General features: G+C 40.5%; 1 protein-coding gene across 1 annotated transcript in view; it reads left to right on the forward strand.

Annotated features, from left to right (window-relative positions):
* The window catches only part of CALCOCO2 (calcium binding and coiled-coil domain 2), a 41,533-nt gene extending 33,803 nt beyond the window's left edge, over positions 1-7,730 (forward strand). Inside the window, exon 14 of the mRNA XM_060780858.2 lies at positions 3,132-7,730. Within this exon, the coding sequence (XP_060636841.2) occupies positions 3,132-3,314 (183 nt within the window). The 3' untranslated portion in view covers positions 3,315-7,730. The remainder of the gene's footprint in view (positions 1-3,131) is intronic.
* Positions 7,731-22,275: the final 14,545 nt, after the last annotated feature.

A 22,275-nucleotide genomic window follows, 5' to 3' on the forward strand; every position in this document is an offset into this window, starting at 1 on the left:
TCTTTCCCTGCCTCAGTCTGCTGATTTAAAGCTCTTTCATGGAAACTACTATTTCAGTTTTGGTTATGGTTTTGGTTCCTTAGGTTACATTTACTGCACAATACTTCTAGTCGAGTACCACTTTACCTTTCATGGCTACATCCTGTGGAATTCTCATATTTGTAGCTTGGTTGATATATTTGGAAGTCTTTGCTAGGGAGCCCTAGTCCACTCCCCTGGACTACAGCACCAGAGATCTCTAGCAAGGAATTAGAGGTACTTCACCAAACTACAAATCCTAGGATGAAGGTGTGGCACCTAAAGTGTTATCTAATTGCAGTAACGAGGTAGTGAGACTGAACATTGGAACATAATAATTATTATTTTATTTTATTTTATTTTTGTCGTGTCAGGAGCGACTTGAGAAACTGCAAGTCGCTTCTGGTGTGAGAGAATTGGCCGTCTGCAAGGATGTTGCCTAGGGGACTCCTGGATGATTTAATGTTTTCATCATCCTTGTGGGAGGCTTCTCTCATGTCCCCGCATGAGGAGCTGGAGCTGATAGAGGGAGCTCATCCACCTCTCCCTGAATTCGAACCTGCGACCTGTCGGTCTTCAGTCCTGCCAGCACAGGGGTTTAACCCACTGTGCCACCGGGGGCTCAATAACAACAACAACAACACAACTTTATCTCCCCCAGGGGGACTCAGTGCGGCTTACAAAAGGACACGGCCATCAATACAGTATACACAATATAATGCAAAAACATAATAGCAACAAAAAATTACATAAAATGCAAAACCAACATAATAAATGATACAGCAATATAAAATCAAACGTTAAAAACACAGAGGTCTTCACTGGGCAAGGCGAAATTGAAGGATAAAAAAGTTAAAACACTGGGAGATAGGACAAAATAAGTTATAGGGAAGGGGATGCGGGAATGAGGAGGATTTAATTGCACTAACCATAAAATAAAGTGCTTCTAAGGACATTTTGTGCAAAGTTTGACCAGGAAGTATCTCACATTTAATCACTGAAGGCACATTGGAATAGCCAGGTTTCCAAATTTCTCCTGAAGGTGGCCAGTGTGGGGGCTTGCCCAATATCTCTGGGGAGTGAGTTCCAGAGCCGGGGGGCTACCACAGAGAAGGCCTTCTCTCTTGTCTCCGCAAGTCGCACTTGTGATGTGGGCGGGAGCGAGAGAAGAACCTCTCCAGAAGGTTGAAGAAATCATGTGGGTTCGTAGATGGTAATGCGGTCGCGCAGGTAGGTGAGTCCCAAACTGTTCAGGGCTTTGTTGGTCAAGACCTGCACCTTGAATTGGGCCCGGAAAATAAATGGCAGCCAGTGAAGCACCTTAAACAGGAGGGTTGACCGCTCTCTGTAATTCGCACCAGTTAATAATCTGGCTGCCGCCCATTGGAACAATTGGAATTTCCAGGCCATCTTCAAGGGCAGCCCCATGTAGAGCGCATTGCAATAATCCAATCTAGAGGTAACTAAGGCGTGGACCACTGTGGCCAAATCCGACTTAAGAGCTGTTCAACTGAAATCTGCTGCCTTGGAGTGTGGGGAAGTTTCTTTCCCTGGCAGTTTTAAACAGAGGCCGGATGGCTTCTTATTGTGAGTGATCTGCTTGTAAATTCCTGCATGGCAGAATGGGGTGATGGAGCCCCGGATGGTGCAGTGGGTTAAATCCTTGTGCTGGCAGGACTGAAGACTGACAGATCGGAGATTCAAATCCGGGGAGAGCGTGGATGAGCTCCCTCTGTTAGCTCCAGCTTTCCATGTGGGGACATGAGAAAAGCTTCCCACAAGGATAGTAAAGAATCAAAACAGCTTGCCGTCCCCTAGGCAATGTCCTTGCAGAAGGCCAATTCTCTCACACCAGAAGTGACTTGCAATTTCTCAGGTGGCTCCTGATATGGAAAAAAAAATATTGGGGTGGACTGGATGGCCTTTGTGGTGACTTCCAACACGATGATTCTATACCTTTACTCATACAGTTCTATGACAATATTATTATTACTCTGTTAATACCATTGCTATTATTAGTATTAGTTTTTTTTTTCCTTACGAGCTTTTCTGTGTGGGTCAAGGTGAGGAACAAATTCACAACACAACACATCATACCAATATTTCCCTCTCCCAGCCCCTGTCAAGTAGAGTCTTCAGTCTGTTTAGTGGTGTGAAGAGGAGGGTGTAGGTGGTTCATACCATGATGTAGCAACTGGATTTGGCTTGATTGGGAGGAATAAAGGCATAGATTGCATACATCCTCTGCTTTGTTCTTACAAAAGACAATTGTATCTTCATGGTCTGAACTGCCTCCACTCGCCCTCCCTTTCTCACTGGCAAGCAGCAGCAATAAGCAATCCCTCTTAAGACTTGACAGATGCCGGGTGAGGTTGAGATGAAGCACAAAGGCAAGAGAACAGTCCTTGGGCTCTATCCAAAAACAGAAAGGAAAGAAAAAAGAGAAGGAAAAGAAAGAAAAAAGAAAGGATGAACAAACTAAGATATGTGCACGCAAGCTGTCTTTGCGAGCAGTATATCACTAGCAGGATTCGGGTCCTTGTCTGTCACTATTACATAGTAGCCGTGCTTTCACTCTACCATTTGCCAAAATGTCACAATATTTATTTATTTATATCATTTCTATCTTGCCCATATCAGCCCGAAGGCGACTCAGGGCGGCATACAAGTTGGTAACAATTAAATGTCATATATAAAAATACATACATCAGTAAAAGCAGAAAACACCATCATACATTTAAAAACCAAAAAAAACAATACATTATAAAAATTATAAAAAATTATGTCTTCTTGCACAAATCCTCAACCGTTCCATCGTCTTAACTGTTCCAAGTTCACTTTCCGATTTTGGTTTTTCTGATCATGCTGTGGTTTGAAATGTCAGGAGGGAGGGGGCTGATCTAATATCCCTAGGCAGGGAGTTCCACAGCTGAGGGGCCACCACAGAGAAGGCCCTGTGTCTCGTCCCCACCAAACGTGCTTGTGAAGCAGACGAGATCGAGAGCAGGGCCTCCTCAGAAAACCCCAAACTGATCTGTTTGTTTTTCCCGTTATATGTGTGCATTGTGCAGTTTCAAAAGAAATAAGTCTTTTCTACTTTCTTCTCTGTCTAGGTCTCTGTGAAAAAATGTCCTCTGTGCAGCAAAGTTTTCCTTGATGATGTTGAAGAGCAGGAGTACGTAGATCATGTACAGAGCCACATCCTGGAATGTTCGACTTGCCATGAGTCTTTTGACAATAAGCAAGTTTATGATGACCATGTCTACTGTCATACGTTAGATGTAACACCTCCTTAAACATTAAACTGTAAGGGATTCTATCTGGGTCTTTTGCCCCTTACTTTTCTCGTTGTGTGATCTGGACGTGACTGACATGGAATGGGTTTTGTAAGATGAAGGGTTTGCTGCTGTTAAATTTGATTTGCCATGATTATTGTATTTATAGCACTGACAAGTTCCTCTCTTGCACTATTCGACTTAGTCAATTAAATATGCACTTTGCTTGCCTTGGGAAGAGATACCTATTGTTTATCTTATCACGTCTTTCAACCGGTTAAATCTTGGTGCTGGTTATTATGAAAAGAGGTGGTATTTCTCCCCTGTGCATGTTGCTAAGGATCCTGTCACAATACATTGTTGTAGCACTGTTATTGCACTGCCATGGCATCATCTTGTGGAATTCTAGGGTTTATAGTTTAGTGAGACACTAGAGCAGTGATTCTCACCTGTGGGTCCCCAGAAATAATAATAATAATAATGTATTGTCGAAGGCTTTCATGGCTGGAATCACTCAGTTCTTATGGGTTTTTTTCGGGCTATATGGCCATGTTCTAGAGAAATGCCTCTAGAACATGGCCATATAGCCCGAAAAAACCCACAAGAACTGAATAATAATAATAATAATAATAATAATAATAATAATCTTTATTTATACCCCGCCACCATCTCCCCAACGGGGACTCGGAGTGGCTTACATGGGGCCAAGCCCGAACAACATATTACATCAAAATAAAACCAAAACATGAACAACAAGCAACATCAAAAGGAAAAAAATATGAATAAAATAACAAAATAACATTACAATAAACAAAAAACACAGTTGCAGTAACAGTGGGGGGCCACATGTACAGGATAAAAAGTTAAAAACTCTAATGAGATGAAAATAGGAGCAAGTTATTTGCAGGGAGCTCATAAAGACACACAGGATTGTGAAACTAAACTTCCTATTTGGGGGGGTGTGTACTCCAGTGACAGAAGCGTTGAGGGGAGCAATAGTGTCCCAGTCACTTTACCAGCTGTTAGGATTTCTGGGAGTTGAAGTCCAAAACATCTGAGGACTCACAGGTTGAGAACCACTGCACTACAGCTTTCTGGCAGATAATTACAAATGTCCCTCCATACATTGCAAACCCCAGGATTCTGTACAATGTTGATTTGGCAGTTAAATTCGGAAACAGTACTGTAACAGTGTCGTGTGATAGGGCCCTAGTACTGAATAGCCATTCTTTTCCTCTTCTATGTTTGTAACAGGCAGGGATCTCTCCATTGTACGCTATTTGTTCTGTAATATAGTGTGTCTAGTTGTGTAAATAATAGTCCCTGAAAACCTTCGTTTGCTTTGTTCATGGTAAGAAAGGGCATAATCCTGAAACAAAATGCAAGAGTGGTGGCAGCCCTACTGGCTCCTGGCTTCTTGCTGTTTTCTGTATGGATATAAGAGGAAAGTCTGTGTTCCCACCTATGTTATATCATATATTCACCATAATGCGTAAAGTAGGAGGTCAGAAGAGGGGGAAATGGATTGTGTTTCACTTGCAGTCTAAGCCTTCTCCAGCCTTGCAGGGTATTGGGCTTCATAATCTTGTGTTTTCTTCTTAGAGTCTAGTGCAGTGGTTCTCAATCTGTGGGTTTTGTGTGTTTTGGCCTACAACTCCCAGAAATCCCAACCTGTTTACCAGCTGTTAGGATTTCTGGGAGTTGAAGGCCAAAACATCTGGGGACCCACTGGTTGAGAACCACTGGTCTAGTACTTCTAGAGTACAGGTTTCAAACTCATTTTCACTGAGGGTCACATCAACCTTATGGTTGCCTTCAAAAAGCCATTTGCAATTGTAACTCTGGCCCCTTCCACACTGCTGTGTAAAATCCTACATTATTTGCTTACAACTGGGATATATGGTAGTGTGGACTCAGATATCCCAGTTCAAAGCAGATATTGTGGGATTTTCCGCCTTGATAATCTGGGTTATAAGTTTGTGTGGAAGGGCCACCATTTGCCCTGGCACTGAAAGCCTTGCGGGCCACATCCTTTAGAATACATGTCTATCCTCCAGACATGTATTCTAGAGGATATGTGATGAGGATGGCTGATCTTGGCATAATTTCATGTCCAGAATCACTCTATGATTGCACAGAAGGATGCTGTTTTCACCAGAATTGCCTTTTGCCTTACTTAACAAATATTTTCCAAGAAGGCTGTTTAGCGAAGTGAAACACAAATGGTTATAATGTGAGCATTTCATCAGTTCTAACCCTACTCTTAAGTTCACCGTAGCAATGCAAATAGCTGCAGATTCCATTTTCTCTGCACATCTCTCACCCTCAGATGCGCAACTGGGGAAGAGGGTAGCATTTCGCACTCCTTGGGGGAGATACCTGCTTAAGGGCCTCCTTGGTTGTGGGGCAAGTTCACCAGAAAGTGCTTCTGTGTGTCTACTTGCTGAAAAGCAACAAGCAAATAGCAGCATGCTTTTTAACCCAGATCATAATTTCAGGATGAAATTTGTTGTAAATTATGCCCTCAACAAACCAAAAATAAAGGGACATAAGGGCCCCTGGTGGCGCAGCAGGTTAAAGCACTGAGCTGCTGAATTTGCTGATCGAAAGGTCGGCAGTTCAGATTGAAGGAGTGAGGTGAGCTCCCGCTGTTAGCTTCAGCTTGTGCCAACCTAGCAGTTCAAAAACATGGAAATGTGAGTAGATCAATAGGTACCGCTTCCACGGGAAAGTAATGGTGTTTCATGCAGTCATGCCGGCCACATGACCTTGGAGGTGTCTACGGACAACGCCGGCTCTTCAGTTTAGAAATGGAGATGAGCACCACCCCTCAGAGTCAGAAACAAGTAGACTTCATGTCAAGGTGAAAACTTTACCTTTAGGGAATGACAGACAGACATACTGAAGCATAGTGAATTCTATTGTCAAAGGCTTTCATGGCTGGAATCACTGGGTTGTTTTTTCAGGCTATATGACCATGTCCTAGAGCAGTGATTCTCAACCTGGGGTCCCCAGATGTTTTTGGCCTTCAACTCCCAGAAATCCTAACAGCTGGTAAATTGGCTAGGATTTCTGGGAGTTGTAGGCCAAAAACATCTGGGGGGCCCAAGTTGAGAACCACTGTTCTAGAGACATTCTCTCCTGATGTTTCGCCTGCATCTATGGCAAGCACCCTCAGAGGTTGTGAGGATGCTTGCCATAGATGCAGGTGAAACTTCAGGAGATAATGCCTCTTGAACATGGCCATATAGCCCCAAAAAACCTACAACAACCCATAGTGAATTCAGTTGGAGATTTTTTGGGGGGGCGGGGAGAGAGATTGTACTACTTAACATTGCATGTTAAGATACTTCTCTTAAAAACAAATTTACACAGAAGTCCTAGTGATTTCGTGGGCCTTCTGATGTAGCATGTTTTAGGAATTCCATGTCAAAACAATTCAGAGCCACTTTTCAATGAGTTTCATATGGAAACAGAAGAGCAGGAATGGGACTGAGCAATCTATCCTGTTACTTTTTAAGACGACATTTGCCATATCATAATAGGTTGAATTCTGTACCTGCCGTCCCACTTTTAGACAATAGAAAAGTAATTCACTAATAAAGTCACACCGTGGAAGGTGTGGGGCTCCAGGTGGTGTTAGACTTCTACTCTAATTATTCCTGGCCATTTTAGTCAGTGGAGAGAGATAAGAGGCACTGTCATCAGCATCTGGAATGCCATATGTTCCCCTTTTATGTGAGCTAACTGTTAGGGTTTGGAACTTTAATATCACAGAGTACATGTCCAGATAAGGCATTACCTTCCATCTTGAGTTGCTTGCCCTTGTATATTTTTCCCAGACTGTGAGTTAACAGCAAGCTACTTAGAAGGGCCTCATTTAAGCAGCTCATAGAATATAAAGCTCAGGGCCTAGAACCAGTTCTGTTTTTTAAAAACCAAAACCAAAAATACTCACCCGTCCTATTGTATTCACTGCCGCTAAATGCTGATCGGTAGCTCAGGAATCAATCACCTAACAAATGAATATTTTAATACACTGTGAGCTTTTAATGCTGAGTTGGAAATGGAAAGGCTAAATCCAAATGTTGATTCAGTAAATCTTCATGATGGTAAGAACTGAACAGGTTTCCCGTGTTTCTTGAAAAATACTATTCTTAAATTGTTATTTTGATATTGATAGCACATATTCTTCTATGCAAGACCAAATGCTGTAATGATGGTCAACCACTTATATTTTGCTGTGTTCTAATTACTGATAAATACCCAATGCTGTCGGCAGAAGCATTTATTTTAACTATAATGGCAACTTATTTTTAATTATATTTAATATTACTTTTTGAATATGGTGTGTTAAAATCTGCTACTCGTGAAAATCTAAAATTGTATCGACTGACTTCCTATGCTTTAAATAAATAGACTGAAGTAGTCCTCTTATTTGAAATGCCTAATAGTAGTTCTTTACTAAAACATTTCATTAGAATATTTCCAACATATGAATTATCAGGAGCCGTGGTGGCGCAATGAGTTAAACCCTTGTGTGGTTGAACTGCTGACCTGAAGGTCAGTGGTTTGAATCCACGAGATGGGGTGAGCTCCCATCTGTCAGCTGCAGCTTCCCATGCAGGGACATGAGATAAGTCTCCCACAGGCATCTCCTGGGCAATGTCTCTCTACAGACAGTCAATTCTCTCACATCAGAAGCAACTTGCAATTTCTCAAGTTGTCTCTGGCACAATAAAAAATATGAATTTTCCAAGACAGCAGTGGGAAACGATACCCCATATATTTCTCCACTGTAGGGTTGGATGAAAGCATTTTGATAAGCCAAAGGACAAGATGGTTCCCTTCTCCATTCCACATACAGATGCTGACATGTTGCTGTGTGTCTTCAGTTTGTTTGTGTGCCTTCACTTATAATCACTCTAAGGCAAGCCTAATACAGGGATGTCTTGGCAAGATCTGTCAGGTGGAGTTGCCTTTGGCTCCCGCTGACATTGAGAGGGCATGACTCACCTAAGGTCACCAGTGGCTTCAATGGCCAAGAGGGGATTCAAGTCCTAGCCACTAGTGTCATTGTCCATCACACAAATCACTACACCACACTTGTCTCAGAAGCTGACTGAACTGGTAGTTAAATTTTACTTGAATACTAGTAGAGACCAGAATTCTCCATTGAACATGCAACTTACAGTCTAGCATATGTGATGGTCACAAAACACATACAGCTATTTTATTTGGGGTCTTGTTATTACTACAGATACCTAGGACATTATCACACAAAGCTCTAAAAATGGGTTTCATGTTTCAAACCTGTCTTAGGTTTGAGCTGGAGCATGCCAGGATAGTCACTCTTCTTATTATACCAATCAATTCCCCAAATGCTTGAAGAAACTTGCAAACACTTTCAGCTTGCCACAATGGCTGGGATTTATCTTCTCCTAATCTATGCATCAAAGCAATGGTATTCCCCGTAGTATCCTATGGATGTGAGAGCTGGACCATAGGGAAGGCTGAGCGAAGGAAGATAGATGCTTTTGAACTGTGGTGCTGGAGGAAAGTTCTGAGAGTGCCTTGGACTGCGAGAAGATCCAACCAGTCCATACTTCAGGAAATAAAGTCTGACTGCACATTGGAGGGAAGAATAGTAGAGTCCAAGATGAAGTACTTTGACCACATCATGAGAAGAAAGGAAAGCTTAAAGAAGACAATGATGCTGGGGAAAATGGAAGGAAAAAGGAAGAGGGGTCGACCAAGGGCAAGATGGATGGATGGGATCCTTGAAGCAACTGGATTGACCTTGAAGGAGCTGGGGGTGGTGACAGCCGACAGGGAGCTCTGGCGTGGGCTGGTCCATGAGGTCATGAAGAGTCGGAAACGATTGAACGAATGAACAACAATCTAGGCATCACCCACATTTGCCCATGCCCCCTCTTTTTTTGAGGGGGGGGGAGAATTGAGCAACGCTGTAAGTTCAGAATCTCAAGATACAGGTTTTGCAATTAAATACTTCTGTTGTAAGTTCAGAAACACTGTCTATTTATGCACTTGAAAAGTTAATGCAAAAGGAAAGCAGCATTTTGCATTTGTTTAGGGACCTTATCACATGGAAGCCGGGGGACAATGGGGGAATCCATGGGGCAGCATAACACTTTGCCCCCTTACCATAGATGATTGTGGGATCTGTTCCTGCGATGTTCCCAGGCTTCCTCCTGCATCCTCCGCAGCTTCTTCTTTTGGGTGTACACTCAAATTTTCAGGGCTCCATGTCTCTGCACCGCTGGCACACTGCCGGAACGAAACCCAATGGAGCCCCGCCAGAAGTAGCTCTGTGTCATCTCACAACCTGTAAGGATGGCTGCCATAGATATGGGTGAAACATCAGGAGAGAATGCTTCTGGAACATGGTCATGTCTTTCCTAGTTTCAGTCCTATCTTTTGCCACTTCCTTGGGAGACTGAGCTCCAGGTAAGTCTTTCTTGTTGGCCAGCAGTACCAAATAATAATAATAATCATCTTTATTTATACCCCACCACCATCTCCCCAATGGGGACTCGGAGCAGCTTACATGGGGCCAAGCACAGACAACATATTACAGCAAAAATAAAACCAAAACATAAGCAACAGCATCAAAATTACATGAAAAAAGGCACCATCACCAGTTCTACAGCATTCATTACAGACTCCAACTGATATCTGGCTTTCTGAAAGCATTCATAGTCCATGATGTTGACCACAAAGACCACCCCATCCGTGTTGGGATAGCAATGGCACCACGGGGTGCCGGACTTCTAATGGATGACCACATCGTAAACCTGACATTGCCGACGGGTTCCGTTGTCTCCACATTGCAGTCTACAGTGGATACTGTTGTGACAGTTTCATTCAACTTTAGCTAATACAAAAGGATAGTTCTAGACAGACTCAACAGAAGAATATGAGCCTCTATCTCATTGAAGTTCCACCATGTATCTTGAATCCGGCTAAATAAGTGTTTTTCAATTTGAGGGTCGGGACCCCTGGGGGGGGGGGGGGTTTACGAAGGTCGCCAAAGACCATCAGAAAACACAGTACTTTCTGTTGGTCATGGGCATCCTGTGTGAGAAGTCTGGCCCAATTCTGTCCTTGATGGGGTTCAGAATGCTCTCTGATTGTAGGTGCACTATAAATCTCAGCAACTCCAACTCCCAAATGTCAAGGTCTATTTTTCCTAAACTCCATCAGTATTCACATTTGGCCATATTGAGTATCCGTGCTAAGTTTGGTCCAGATCCATCATTGTTTGAGTCCACAGTGCTCTCTGGATGTAGGTGAACTACAGCTCCAAAACTCAAGATCAATGCCCACTAAACTCTTCTAGCATTTTCTGTTGGTCATGGGAATTCTGTGTGCCAAGATTGGTTCAATTCCATTGTTGGTGGAGTTCAGAATGCTCTTTGATTGTAGATGAACTATAAATCCCAGCAACTGCAACTCCCAAATTACAAAATCAACCCTCCACAACCCCACCACCCACATATTGGGTATTTGTGCCAAATTTAGTCCAGTGAATGAAAATACATCCTGCGCAACAGATATTTACATTACAATTCATAACAGTAGCAAAACTACAGTTATGAAGTAGCAATGAAAATAATGTTATGGTTGTGGATCACCACAACATATTTATTTTATTTATCGTGTCAGGGGGGCATGAGAGAAGCCTCCTCACAGGATTGCAAGACATCCGGGCGTCCCCTGAGTAACATCTTCGTAGACGGCTGATTCTCTTACTCCAGAAGCGACTTGCAGCATGCAAACCACAACATGATGAACTGCATTAATGAGTTGTGGCATTAAGAAGGTTGAGAAACGCTGGGCTAAATGAAACCCACTGAAAACGCAGAAAAGCAGAGTTTTCATTCTTATATTAACAGTTAGTTTCTGTTTTATTGGCTCAGCTCCAAGAGGCATGGTTTGGAAATCCCTTACTGTTTTGCTGGTATGCTAGAAGTTTTGCAATCTAGGTTTCTGACAGGAGATTTGACATAGCAAGAGTCAAGGGAAGTAAGAGGGAGAGTAAATTAGAATTCTGGCTGCAAAAGTCACATACTCTCGGCCTCATATACAGAAAGTAAGGACACTGTATATACTACACTTTTTGTATATATTTCAGATTTCAATATTAATGTCAAAAATACGTAGTATGGTTTTACATAGGATGTGTGCAACATTAGAACAGTAAAGACAAACATCACTTAAGTAAAATAAATATTAAATAACTAAAACTAATCTTGAAATTGCAGAGGGAGGCAATGGCAAGCCTCTTCTGAACAAATACTGCCAAGAAAACCCTGTAATAAGGCCACTAGAAGCCTGAAATTATTTGAAGGCAAACTAGTAAATCTTTCTATAGGGAGAACAGGAAAAAAATGAATTTTGACAGCATCTACACTGTAGAATTAATGCAGTTTGACACCGCTTTGACTGCCTCCCACTTTGAAAATATTCGAAAGCGGGGGATTGGCGGGTGGAAGCAGAGAAGACCTCAATATTCAAATTAGCAGTTCTTCCACAGCGCTGATTGGCTAAGAGCCTCCAGCCTCGTGGCTCCTGGAAGAGCCCAGAGTGACCGTTTGCCTCGCGCTCATGCAATCTGTAGCGCGCGCGGGGGGCAGAAGTGAGCCGGGAAGAGACAAAGAGTCGTTTGGATCCAGAAGTACGCATGCGCAAAATTGGGAGGTTGGGAGGGAACAAACGGGGAAGCGAAGTGCAATTCTCTGCGCAGCCGCATTGGGTTTCGGCGGTATGTAACTCCCCGCAGCCTCCACATTTCCTGTCTGGTGTCGCCTGTAATGTTGTTTGAAAAGACAAGGCGGCTCGGGATCTACATTTTGACCAATGAGAGAGCAGTATGTCTCGTTTAGTTTGGCTAATAGGGATGAGAGGGCGGGACCTTCAGGACACAGACAAAGATGGGGAGAAAGGAAGGAGGCGGTGGGTTTAACTCTGCCAGTAGGCGGGGCAATGGTTCTGATTGGTTGAGGGCGCTGAAATGACAGGGGGAAAGAAGAAGGCGAAATGGCCGCACGGGATAAAAGGCCACGCCCCCAATTGGTTAAGCCCCGCCCATTCGGCCTGATTGTTTTTTTTTCTGCCACTCCAGCTTCCACTTCAAACACCTCATAGGTTCTTTTTCATTTGGGGGCAGTAACTATGGAATTGTTGCAATTTGACATCATTTTAACTGCCTTGGCTCAATACCATGAACTCCAAGGTCTTTATTCTGCTGTGCCAAAGAGTGCTGGTGCATTACCAAACTACAAATCTCAGGATTCTATGGTATTGGATAGTGCAAGGAATAAAAAAGGTAAAGGTAAAGGTTTCCCCTTGACATTAAGTCCAGTCAGTGTCCGACTCTGGGGGTTGGTGCTCATCTCCATCTCTTAAGCTGAAGAGCCGGCGTTGTCCGCAGACACCTCCAAGGTCATGTGGCCAGCATGACTTCATGGAGCGCCGTTACCTTCCCGCTGGAGCGGTACCTATTGATCTACTCACATTTGTATGTTTTCGAATTGCTAGGTTGGCAGAAGCTGGGACTAACAACGGGAGCTCACGCCACTCCCCGGAATCAAACCTGCGACCTTTCGGTCAGCAAGTTCAGCAGCTCATGACCATCTATATAAATTAATATGTAATGTTTGTTTGTGGGATTAACATACTCAAAAACCACTAGATGAATTGACACCAAATTTGGACACAAGGCACCTAACAACCCAATGTATGTCCTTCACTCAAAAAAATGATTTTGTCATTTGGGAGTTGTAGTTGCTGGGATTTATAGTTCACCTACAATCAAAGAGCATTCTGGACCCCATCAACGATAGAATTGAACCAAACTTGGCACACAGTTCCCCCATGACCAACAGAAAATACTGGAAGGGTTTGGTGGGCAGTGTCCTTTAGTTTTGGAGTTGTAGTTCACCTACATCCAGAGATCACTGTGGACTCAAACAATGATGGATCTGGACCAAACTCTACACGAATACTCAATATGCTCTAATGTGAGCACTAGTGGAGTTTGGGGAAAATAGAATCTTGACATTTGGGAGTTGTAGTTGCTGGGATTTATAGTTCACCTACAATCACAGAGCATGCTGAACCCCACCAATGATAGAAATGGGCCAAACCTCCCACACAGAACCCCCATGTGGGCCACAGCAACGCGTGGCAGGGGACGGCTAGTCTATATAAATAAAAATGTAATGTTTGTTTGTGGGATTAACATACTTCAAAAACCACTGGATGAATTGGCACCAAATTTGGATACAATATGCGTATCAGGCCAACGAGTGACCGTCACTCATAAAAACACTGAAAAACACACAATTCTCTCACACCAGAAGCAACTTGCAGTTTCTCAGGTCACTCCTAACATGAAAATAAAAGGCTAAAATGAAGACAAAGGCAAATCCCTTTCAAATAAAACTGTGATAGGGTTGGCTTAGGGGCACCAAGTCTGAAACAACTTGAAGGTACACAGCAACAATTTATAGTCTGTCCCCTAAGGGACTATGAGCTAGTCCTCAGTGTAAAAAGTTTGAGGATTCCTTGCTTATATAACACGGTTTTTGTTCCTGGATTATAAATGTCATTTCCTAATTGGTTCTATCATAAAAGCATAGAAAAAGTTTATTAAACTGCAAAAACTTTGTTTTTGCGGGACATCCTGCAGCAAATTTTGCTATAGTTTTTCAATTAATATCCCACAGGCCCCTTCCTCACAGTTGAATAAAACCCCACATTTTCTGCTTTGGCAGAAAACCCAATTCAAAGCAGATATTGAGGGATTTTCTGCCTTGATATTTTGGGTTATATAGCTGTGTGGAAAGGCCCATATCAACCATTCAGCATTGTTTGTGGCAATCACAGAAACAAAAGTTTTTGGAGTATAACAACTACTTTTGAAGTAAGTACCACACATTTAAACAAGAATAATACTTTCTAACCAGAAACAAAGTATTTCAAATTTTGTTACATGGTGTAATGCAGTTCACTATGTAACAAAAAATGAGTTGATCCAGCCTTTACACTCCAGCCAGACTTCTATTTTAGATCTGAAGACAGAATTTTATTGTGTTTCAAAAGTTGTTACATAGTGTAATCATTTGCAGAGCAAAACCACTTCCTTGCCTCGTTGCTTCCTTGCCTGTTCTGTGAGCCTTGCCTCCTTGACTTTGCAAAAGATGCTTCAGCTGTACTTCATAAAAATGAAAAGCACTCCCTTGCTATGCCAGCTCGACTGGCTGCCTATTAGCTTCCGAGCACAATTCAAAGTGCTGGTTTTAACCTATAAAACCCTAAACGGTTACAGCCCAGTTTACTTGTCTAAAAGTATCTCCCTCTACAAACCACTGAGGACTTTAAGATCATCCGGGGAGGCTCTGCTCTCGGTTCCACCGCCATCGCAATTGCCGCTGGTGGGGACGAGAGACAGGGCCTTCTCCATGGTGCCCCCTTGACTGTGGTATTTTCTTCTTCACCCAGGGTTATTTATATTAAATAATCATTATATATGTTGTTATACAAAAGTGATGCATGCACGCAGCATAGATTGTAGGAAAGGCTTTCACTTGTGAGCATGATTGGAATTAAAAACATGTTTTTAAAAATATGTCATAAGACACACTTAACTCTGCGTCCTTATATATAGTTTCAAACTGTATACACATGCCTGTGCCCTTGGTGTTTGGGTAATCACAATGGACCATAATGGACAAACATGTTCAGGCAACTGTGAATGAAATACACAAACATTTCCTTGGTGACAGTGGGACTGTTTCTGTTACCTTGGCAGGTTTTTTCTGTGTCTATAGATAATTATTTCACAATAACACCTGATTTGTTTTAAGTCCTGTGCCACAGTCACAGCGTGTGGCACAGAGCTTTTGATTTTGTGGGACTTTGGGTTTGATTTACATTGGGTTTGATTTTCTTTATTGTTATTTTTACCCCACTTAGAGTCATCAGGATGACAACTGCCACAACTTACCCCTTCCCTTATGAACAGGTCTGGGAAGAACCTACAACCCTTTCACAGAAATGGAGCTGCAAGATCAGGTTAGTTTTAGTCAGTACAAGATATGGTCCCATCATTGTAAAGAGAGCATCTTAAAAACACATTGGTATAAAATTATTTATGCAAAATTATTTGTCAATTTTGATGTTTATTTTTCCAAGATGCAAAGAGTTCAAAAGTAATATATGACTTTGTCTGAATACCTTTTTAAGGAAAAGCTTATGCTGTACATATCTGTACATATCTTCTCAGAGGTAATTCCAATGCACTCAGTGAGATTTTCCTCTTACTAGAAATATATAGGATTGCAATGTGGAGCTCCAGTCCTAAACAACTTATCATGCAGTATGTCCCATTGAAAACAATGATCTTGATTTTGGATGCTGATCAACATACTATTATCCTCGCTCTTATCATATTTTACTTTTTAGCCTTTCATGTTCTCTTACTGATAAGTCTTTCTTCCCGTTCCTTTTTTTAAAAAATTGTTGAGAAGGGAAAGATGGAATAACTCTATAATGCTTTTTAATTAACAACACAAAGATTTTTCTGTGTAAGGAAATATCATTCGGAAACACACATGGGATTGCTTTGTATAGCACATTATTTCAAAAACTATTCTTTCTGCCTATGTATTTTGATTTGTTCTGCAATCTTGTTCTGAAATCCAACAGAATATATATATATATAATAGTTGCATTTCTGATTATTCTGAAGTTTTGTTTGCTGATAATTATGGTATAACCTATTTCAGAATAATTGCTAAAACATTAAGAATTCTGTATATTAAAAAGATATTGATTTAAAAATGAATTCTATAAAATGAAAAAAGTATGTTTTGCAGAAACCATTTGTAGCTGCTGTCCTGTTTAATATACTTACTATAAGAAACTGCATGTAGAAATGAAAAATTGATGAGATGGTTGCAACTACGGCTAATGTTATACCTTCTCACCTTTATATTGGGTATCTAATAGAGTGCACTTTAATAATAAGGCATTTGTTCAGGGAATAGCTTCCCTTACAGTTTTGTCCGCCTCTTAATTTCTTTGTTCAGAATGGACTGTTTTAGTTGCATGAAGATTAAAAAATAATAACGCATTCAAGCAGTATCTCAATATGATGACTAAGCAATATACTTTGTATGCATTTTAAAATATCATGCTGACACAGTTTACACTTCCTGGAAATAACATACGTCTTCAAGCTTGTGATGTGAGTCATCGGAGAGAGAAAGAAATAATGAGAGAGAAAGAAAGAACTTTTTTTCTAATTTTTAAATTATTTTTGAATTATAAAATCATACAGATAACAATGTGTTACAGTACAAACCTTCTCTGAAACAATGTAGATGACTTTTTACAGTTTTTGAAACTACGTCATGAGATCAGTTTTGCAATTCCTTTTTCATTATAGATCATTAGTTTCCCCTTGAATCCTCCCACACCCACCCCTACCCTCCCTCTTCCCACCCCCCACCTGGGTCAGCTTATATCAATACACTGATCTAATTGTTTGGATGGCCTGGTTCAATCTTCTGTATCTATCATTTCCTTCCCTTTTGTCTATTACACAATACCATTTCATATTCCAGTCTTGTTTTGAGTATTCAAATATTTATTTTTTCTTTGATTGATAAAGTCACTAAATAGATATTCAGAGTGGTAAGACCATCAAGTTTCCAGATCCAACCTTGTTTTGTCTTTTCAACCTTGTGTGTTTGTGGTGTGTATAGCAGATACCATCCATTTTAGTATTTCTGTCCATTCTTTATTGCCCTCCTTTAACTCTATAGTGAGGGACAGAAATTTGGCTTTATTCCAGTGTAATTTTTGCCCTATTATTTCCTCTATTACTTCTCTGATTGTGTTGTAATATTTTTAGGTTTCAGTACAATCCCACCACATATGTGAAAATGTACCTATTTCCCCACACTTATGACAGCATCTGTTAGAAATGTTTCCCATAATGTGTGCCAATTGTAAGGGGGTTCTATACCATTTTGTAAATATTTCCATTGTGTTTCTTTGATCCTTAGGGTTTAATTTTTTGGGTTTTGTCAATCCAAGACCTAAGTTTTTGTTAATTTATTTATTTCCTATATTTATACTCGTCTTTCTCACCCCTGAGGGGGACTCAGGGCAGCCTCACAAAAGCACCATACAGTGTCATCATCATAAAACAATCAACAGCACATTAAAAAATAAAAAATATTAAAACAGTAGTTAAAATAATTGATAAACACACACCTATTAACACACGCCTATTAGTAGAGGCTATGTTTCCAAGCCTCTACTAAGGTGTGTTTTGTCTTGTACGATAGGGCTGTTAGTTCCTGATAAATTTCCCCAATAATTCCTTGAGAGAGAGAAAGAGAGAAACATTAAAATGTATGGAGAAAGGATGTTTATATTTAAAAATTGATATACGGTAAACATATTAGCTTACAGTGTTGTTGTTGTTTGCCTTCAAGTCATTTTGGACTTATGATTACCCTAAGATGAACTTATCACAGGTTTTCTATGTAAGATTTTTTTCAGAGAGGTTCACCATTTAAAAAAATGTGTACATTTGAAAATTGTACATAGAAAGTGGTACAGTTTGAAAAAATGCATGCAGAAATATGGACAAAGTTGGGAGATTTGAGACTTATAATCCAAAATGTAGAAAACAGTAAATTTCAATTATTGTAAGCTTGAGAGATTCACCCATCCCTATTTATGAGATTTAGCATGCTTCGTTTAAATTTACAGCTTTGTAGCTAGTATTGTGAACACAGAGCACTGGGGAGAACTTGGAGCAAATCACTTGGAACAAGAATGCACAATTGTATTGAGAATTTGGACACAAATTTTACTTTCCCACTTTTGTAAGAATCTATCTTGGTAGCACAAGAGAACATATTTGATAAGAGATTATCGGTATTATTCCTATACAAGCAATGCATAGACCTCATGTAAAGATTTTAAGCACTTTAACTTCTCTTTGAACTACATGCTTTGCAAGAGAACTTGACCCTGTTAGATTCAAGTTTCAAACTGTAGATCCAGAGTTCTCTCATTCTACATATCGGGTGTCAGTTCTGATGTAGCATTCAAGTAAGGTATATATACTTTTGGAATATAGCATTGCACTCTAGAATTGAAGAAGGACCAACTCCATAGAGATGAACAGGGGTAAGCCATTGATGAAGAACTAGCTGCATGGAAAGGAATATTTGTAGCTTTAATGCCTACACGGACATATATTTATGATCTATTGACCCTACCAAACCTTTAGAGAACTAGAATCACAGTAATGTGTGTTTTGTGAAGTGTTTGATCACATGGATTTAATAGTTTATGAAAAGAGAGGCGATGGATGCTTGCATATTCTGAAAGGAAGAAAAGGAGTTGATCTTTAAAAATTCTGAAAACATTCATGGAGATTCAGCCAAACATAACTGTTTACAAAGGCCTGTGCAGAAAGAATATGGATGGAAGGGATCACTATGTGTTTTCAAAGCTTTATCTTGTAAATTCTGTGATCCAAAAATAATTGGTATGATTTTTTAATTACCTATAGATCCAATTTGCTATTTTGTTTTTGTCTTGGGCAGGATGAACTTATCAGATAAAGATCAGAGATATGGCTCCTTTCACAGAAAGAAGCAAGAGCTGGAAGAACTGGGTGAGAAGGATGAGTCTGAACTAGATGTTTTTCCAAGTCAGCTGGGAAGAGAAGAAAGTGTCCTGGAGGCAACTGACCAGGAAACAGTGTGTGAAGAGGAAAGCACAAAAAGTGTGTGTTCCAGTGCTGTTGCGAAGAAGAAGAGGAAAAAAAAGAGGTTAGAAATGAGCTCTAAAAGGGTTTGTGACATCTGGCTGGGGTTGGGAGAAGACAATTCTAATGCTCTTGGAAATAGATGATGGATTGTTTACAGTGCAAATGAGAAATGGGAAGTGGTACAAGATTTATGCAGTGGAAAAGATCCAGGGGAGAAGAAATGGTTGAACTAAATAGCGTGTCTTTAGGAATTCCTCTTGCTCATGCCTGTCAATCTATCCCAAAGACACAGGATGCATCTCATTATATCTCTCCTCTCCCCTCCAAACTTCCTTGTATTAAACTTATGAGAAAATCTTAGGGCAAAGGACACTGGTGGACAAGGTGGACAATTCCATCTGAACATTAGGAAGAACTTCCTGACTGTGAGAGCCGTTCAGCAGTGGAACTCTCTACCCCGGAGTGTGGTGGAGGCTCCTTCTTTGGAAGCTTTTAAACAGAGGCTGGATGGCCATGTGTCAGGGGTGATTTGAATGCAATATTCCTGCTTCTCGGCAGGGGGTTGGACTGGATGGCCCATGAGGTCTCTTCCAACTCAATGATTCTATGATTCTAAAGTCTCTTGTGAGTTTCCTGACTGTTTGAATTTAAGCACATCACTTTAAAAATGCCTACTGAATCAAACCAAGAATCTATCTGCTCCAATATCCTGCTTCTTACAGTAGCTAATCAAATGCTTTTAGGAAACACTTTAGCATGTCTTCTCCTCCTGTTGTTTTCCAGCAACTGGTATTCAGAGACAGGGTGATTTTGATCCTAGAAGTATCATACAGCCATCATGGCGTGTACACTTATATGTACCATAATCCAAATTCAACAATCCTTTAGTTCTGTTTTGTATATAAATCAAATGTATTACTTTCTACGTAGAGCAAAAACTCCCAGTCTGTCTAGGGCTAACTGTTTTCGATCTAGTTTCATGCCTCTCTGGCCTTGCAGAAATTTCTGTGCATTTCACTGTCAAGTGAACCGTACTGTTTGTGATTCATCCAATACCTCCTTGTCCAGGACTGTGGGAAAAAATGAGCTCGTTGATCAAGAAATTGCTTTTGATTGTGGCAGTCTTTTTCAGTATTAACATGAGACTGCAGTTGTGGTATTATTTAGCCTGAGAGGAGAACATGCCAGAGAGATGAGGGAAAGGATGCAGACTGATGGAAACAGCTTAGATTTTGTCTTTGTTTCTGATTTTATAGTGGGTTAAAATCAATCAATCTGGGGAGATCATACTAGGAGCTGACAAAACTAGAGTGATAAACAAAATATGTTTGGATTTCCAGAATAAAATAGGAAAGAACAGGAACAAAAGCCAGGACCTTTGGTCTTTCTAATTTGTTTAGAACTGACTAGTTAGCAACTTGACTAGTTGCTAATATATATTAGTTGCTAATATATATTAGCAACTTGACTAGTTGCTAATATACAGTTTAAAAATTCTCAAGACAGTATTACTACATGCATACAGAAAGACTTCAGTAGCTAAACCAAAAAGAGGTTTCTGAGTGAGCATTTCAAGGTCAAATCCCAAGAACAGATTTGTTTGTTTGTTTGTTTGTTTGTTTGTTTATTTATTTATTTATTTATTTGAAGTATCACCTCTTAGCCCACAAAGACTCCCAAGGCAATGAATTAATAAAAACCAGTTAAAACAATACAAAGAAAAAATATTTTAAAAGCACATTAAAATTATTTTTTAAAACTTCTTGCAGAAATTGACCATAGAGTTGCATTGCAAGCTCTAAAAATTCCTAGAGTGTTAAAAAAGAAAGAAAAAAACTTTTTTAGTTTGTTATTTTTCCACTTTTATGGTGGTCTTGTTCTCTTAACCCCTGTGAAAGTGAAGGGCCTACTATATTCTTCAAGGGATGATGACTGTACTCTGAACCTCAGTTGAATAACTAAACACATTTCATTTTGGCCATGTACAGAGGTCATTGCTCTCCCTCTAGTTCCAACATATTCTGGATGGCAAAAACTATGGAAGGAGGCAACTTTGTCTGTGGGTCCTCATTTGAGTTCACAAGGACCTAAACTAACCCTAACTGGAAGAGAACAATCTTGCTACCTGCTCTCAGCAAAGCAGATCAAGGAGTAATAGGAATGTGGGCATTCTAGAGGATCCTTCAATGCACCCATGGTTGAAGTAGAATTTAAATAAGCTTTAGCACTTCCCAGCTGTCATATTCCATCCAGTCTTGGAGATAACAAAGGCTAAAAACTTAAAGATCCAAAAGATTCTGATGTTCTTTGAGACCCCTTTCCTCCTGCCATGACTTGGTTTTGCTTGTCTGCCTCTGTCTTTCTTCTTCTTTTTATGTTTTCCAGATGACCAGTGATAAATCTGACCAACTGCAAATACGAGAGTGGTGAGCACCTTGTTGGCCTCTGTGAAAAAAAGTCTGCATTTTCTCTCCCTTGGATGAGAAAAAATTGTTCATATATTTCTAGATCCTAAGTAGAATTTTGAGACATCTTACTTTTGTTCTTGGTTGTTTGTTTTTAAGAAGACTTTAGATCTCATGGTGGCATCTGAAATACAATGTGCAAACTAAATAACAAGCTTTAAAAATATACATTCATTACATTTTAAATTCTTATTATTCCTAACTCCATATTGCTCCCCCCCCCCCCCATGGCTGCCTCACATACATCAAATAAAAATAGTAATCTGAAGATGAGAATTTTCCAGTGGCATCATCAGTATCCTGTCGCTTGGCACCTTCTAGATTTAAGAAAATGATTTCCTCATTCACATAGTTAAAATACCCATGCTTCATTCAAATACCCATGCTAGTGAGAATATTTAGTTTAAGATATACCTTTAATGAGTCCCTTTGAGTTACACTATTTCACACATCTCACTCACCAACATCTCTGCATTTTTTAACCTGGCGGTCGGGAGTCCTGGGGGGTCACAAAGGGGTTTCAAAGGAGTCAACAAGGACCCTCAGAAAACATATATTTCGGATGGTCTTAGGAACCTCTTTGACAGAGAAGGCTGATGATCTCTCTGCCTGTCTTTCTCTTCCTTTTTTGAAACAGACAACGAATCCTCCCACCAAAAGCCCTCCTCCACTGTGATTTACTGGCCTCTCAGCC

Source organism: Anolis sagrei, chromosome 6, assembly GCF_037176765.1.
Source record: "Anolis sagrei isolate rAnoSag1 chromosome 6, rAnoSag1.mat, whole genome shotgun sequence".
Lineage (NCBI taxonomy): Eukaryota > Metazoa > Chordata > Lepidosauria > Squamata > Dactyloidae > Anolis > Anolis sagrei.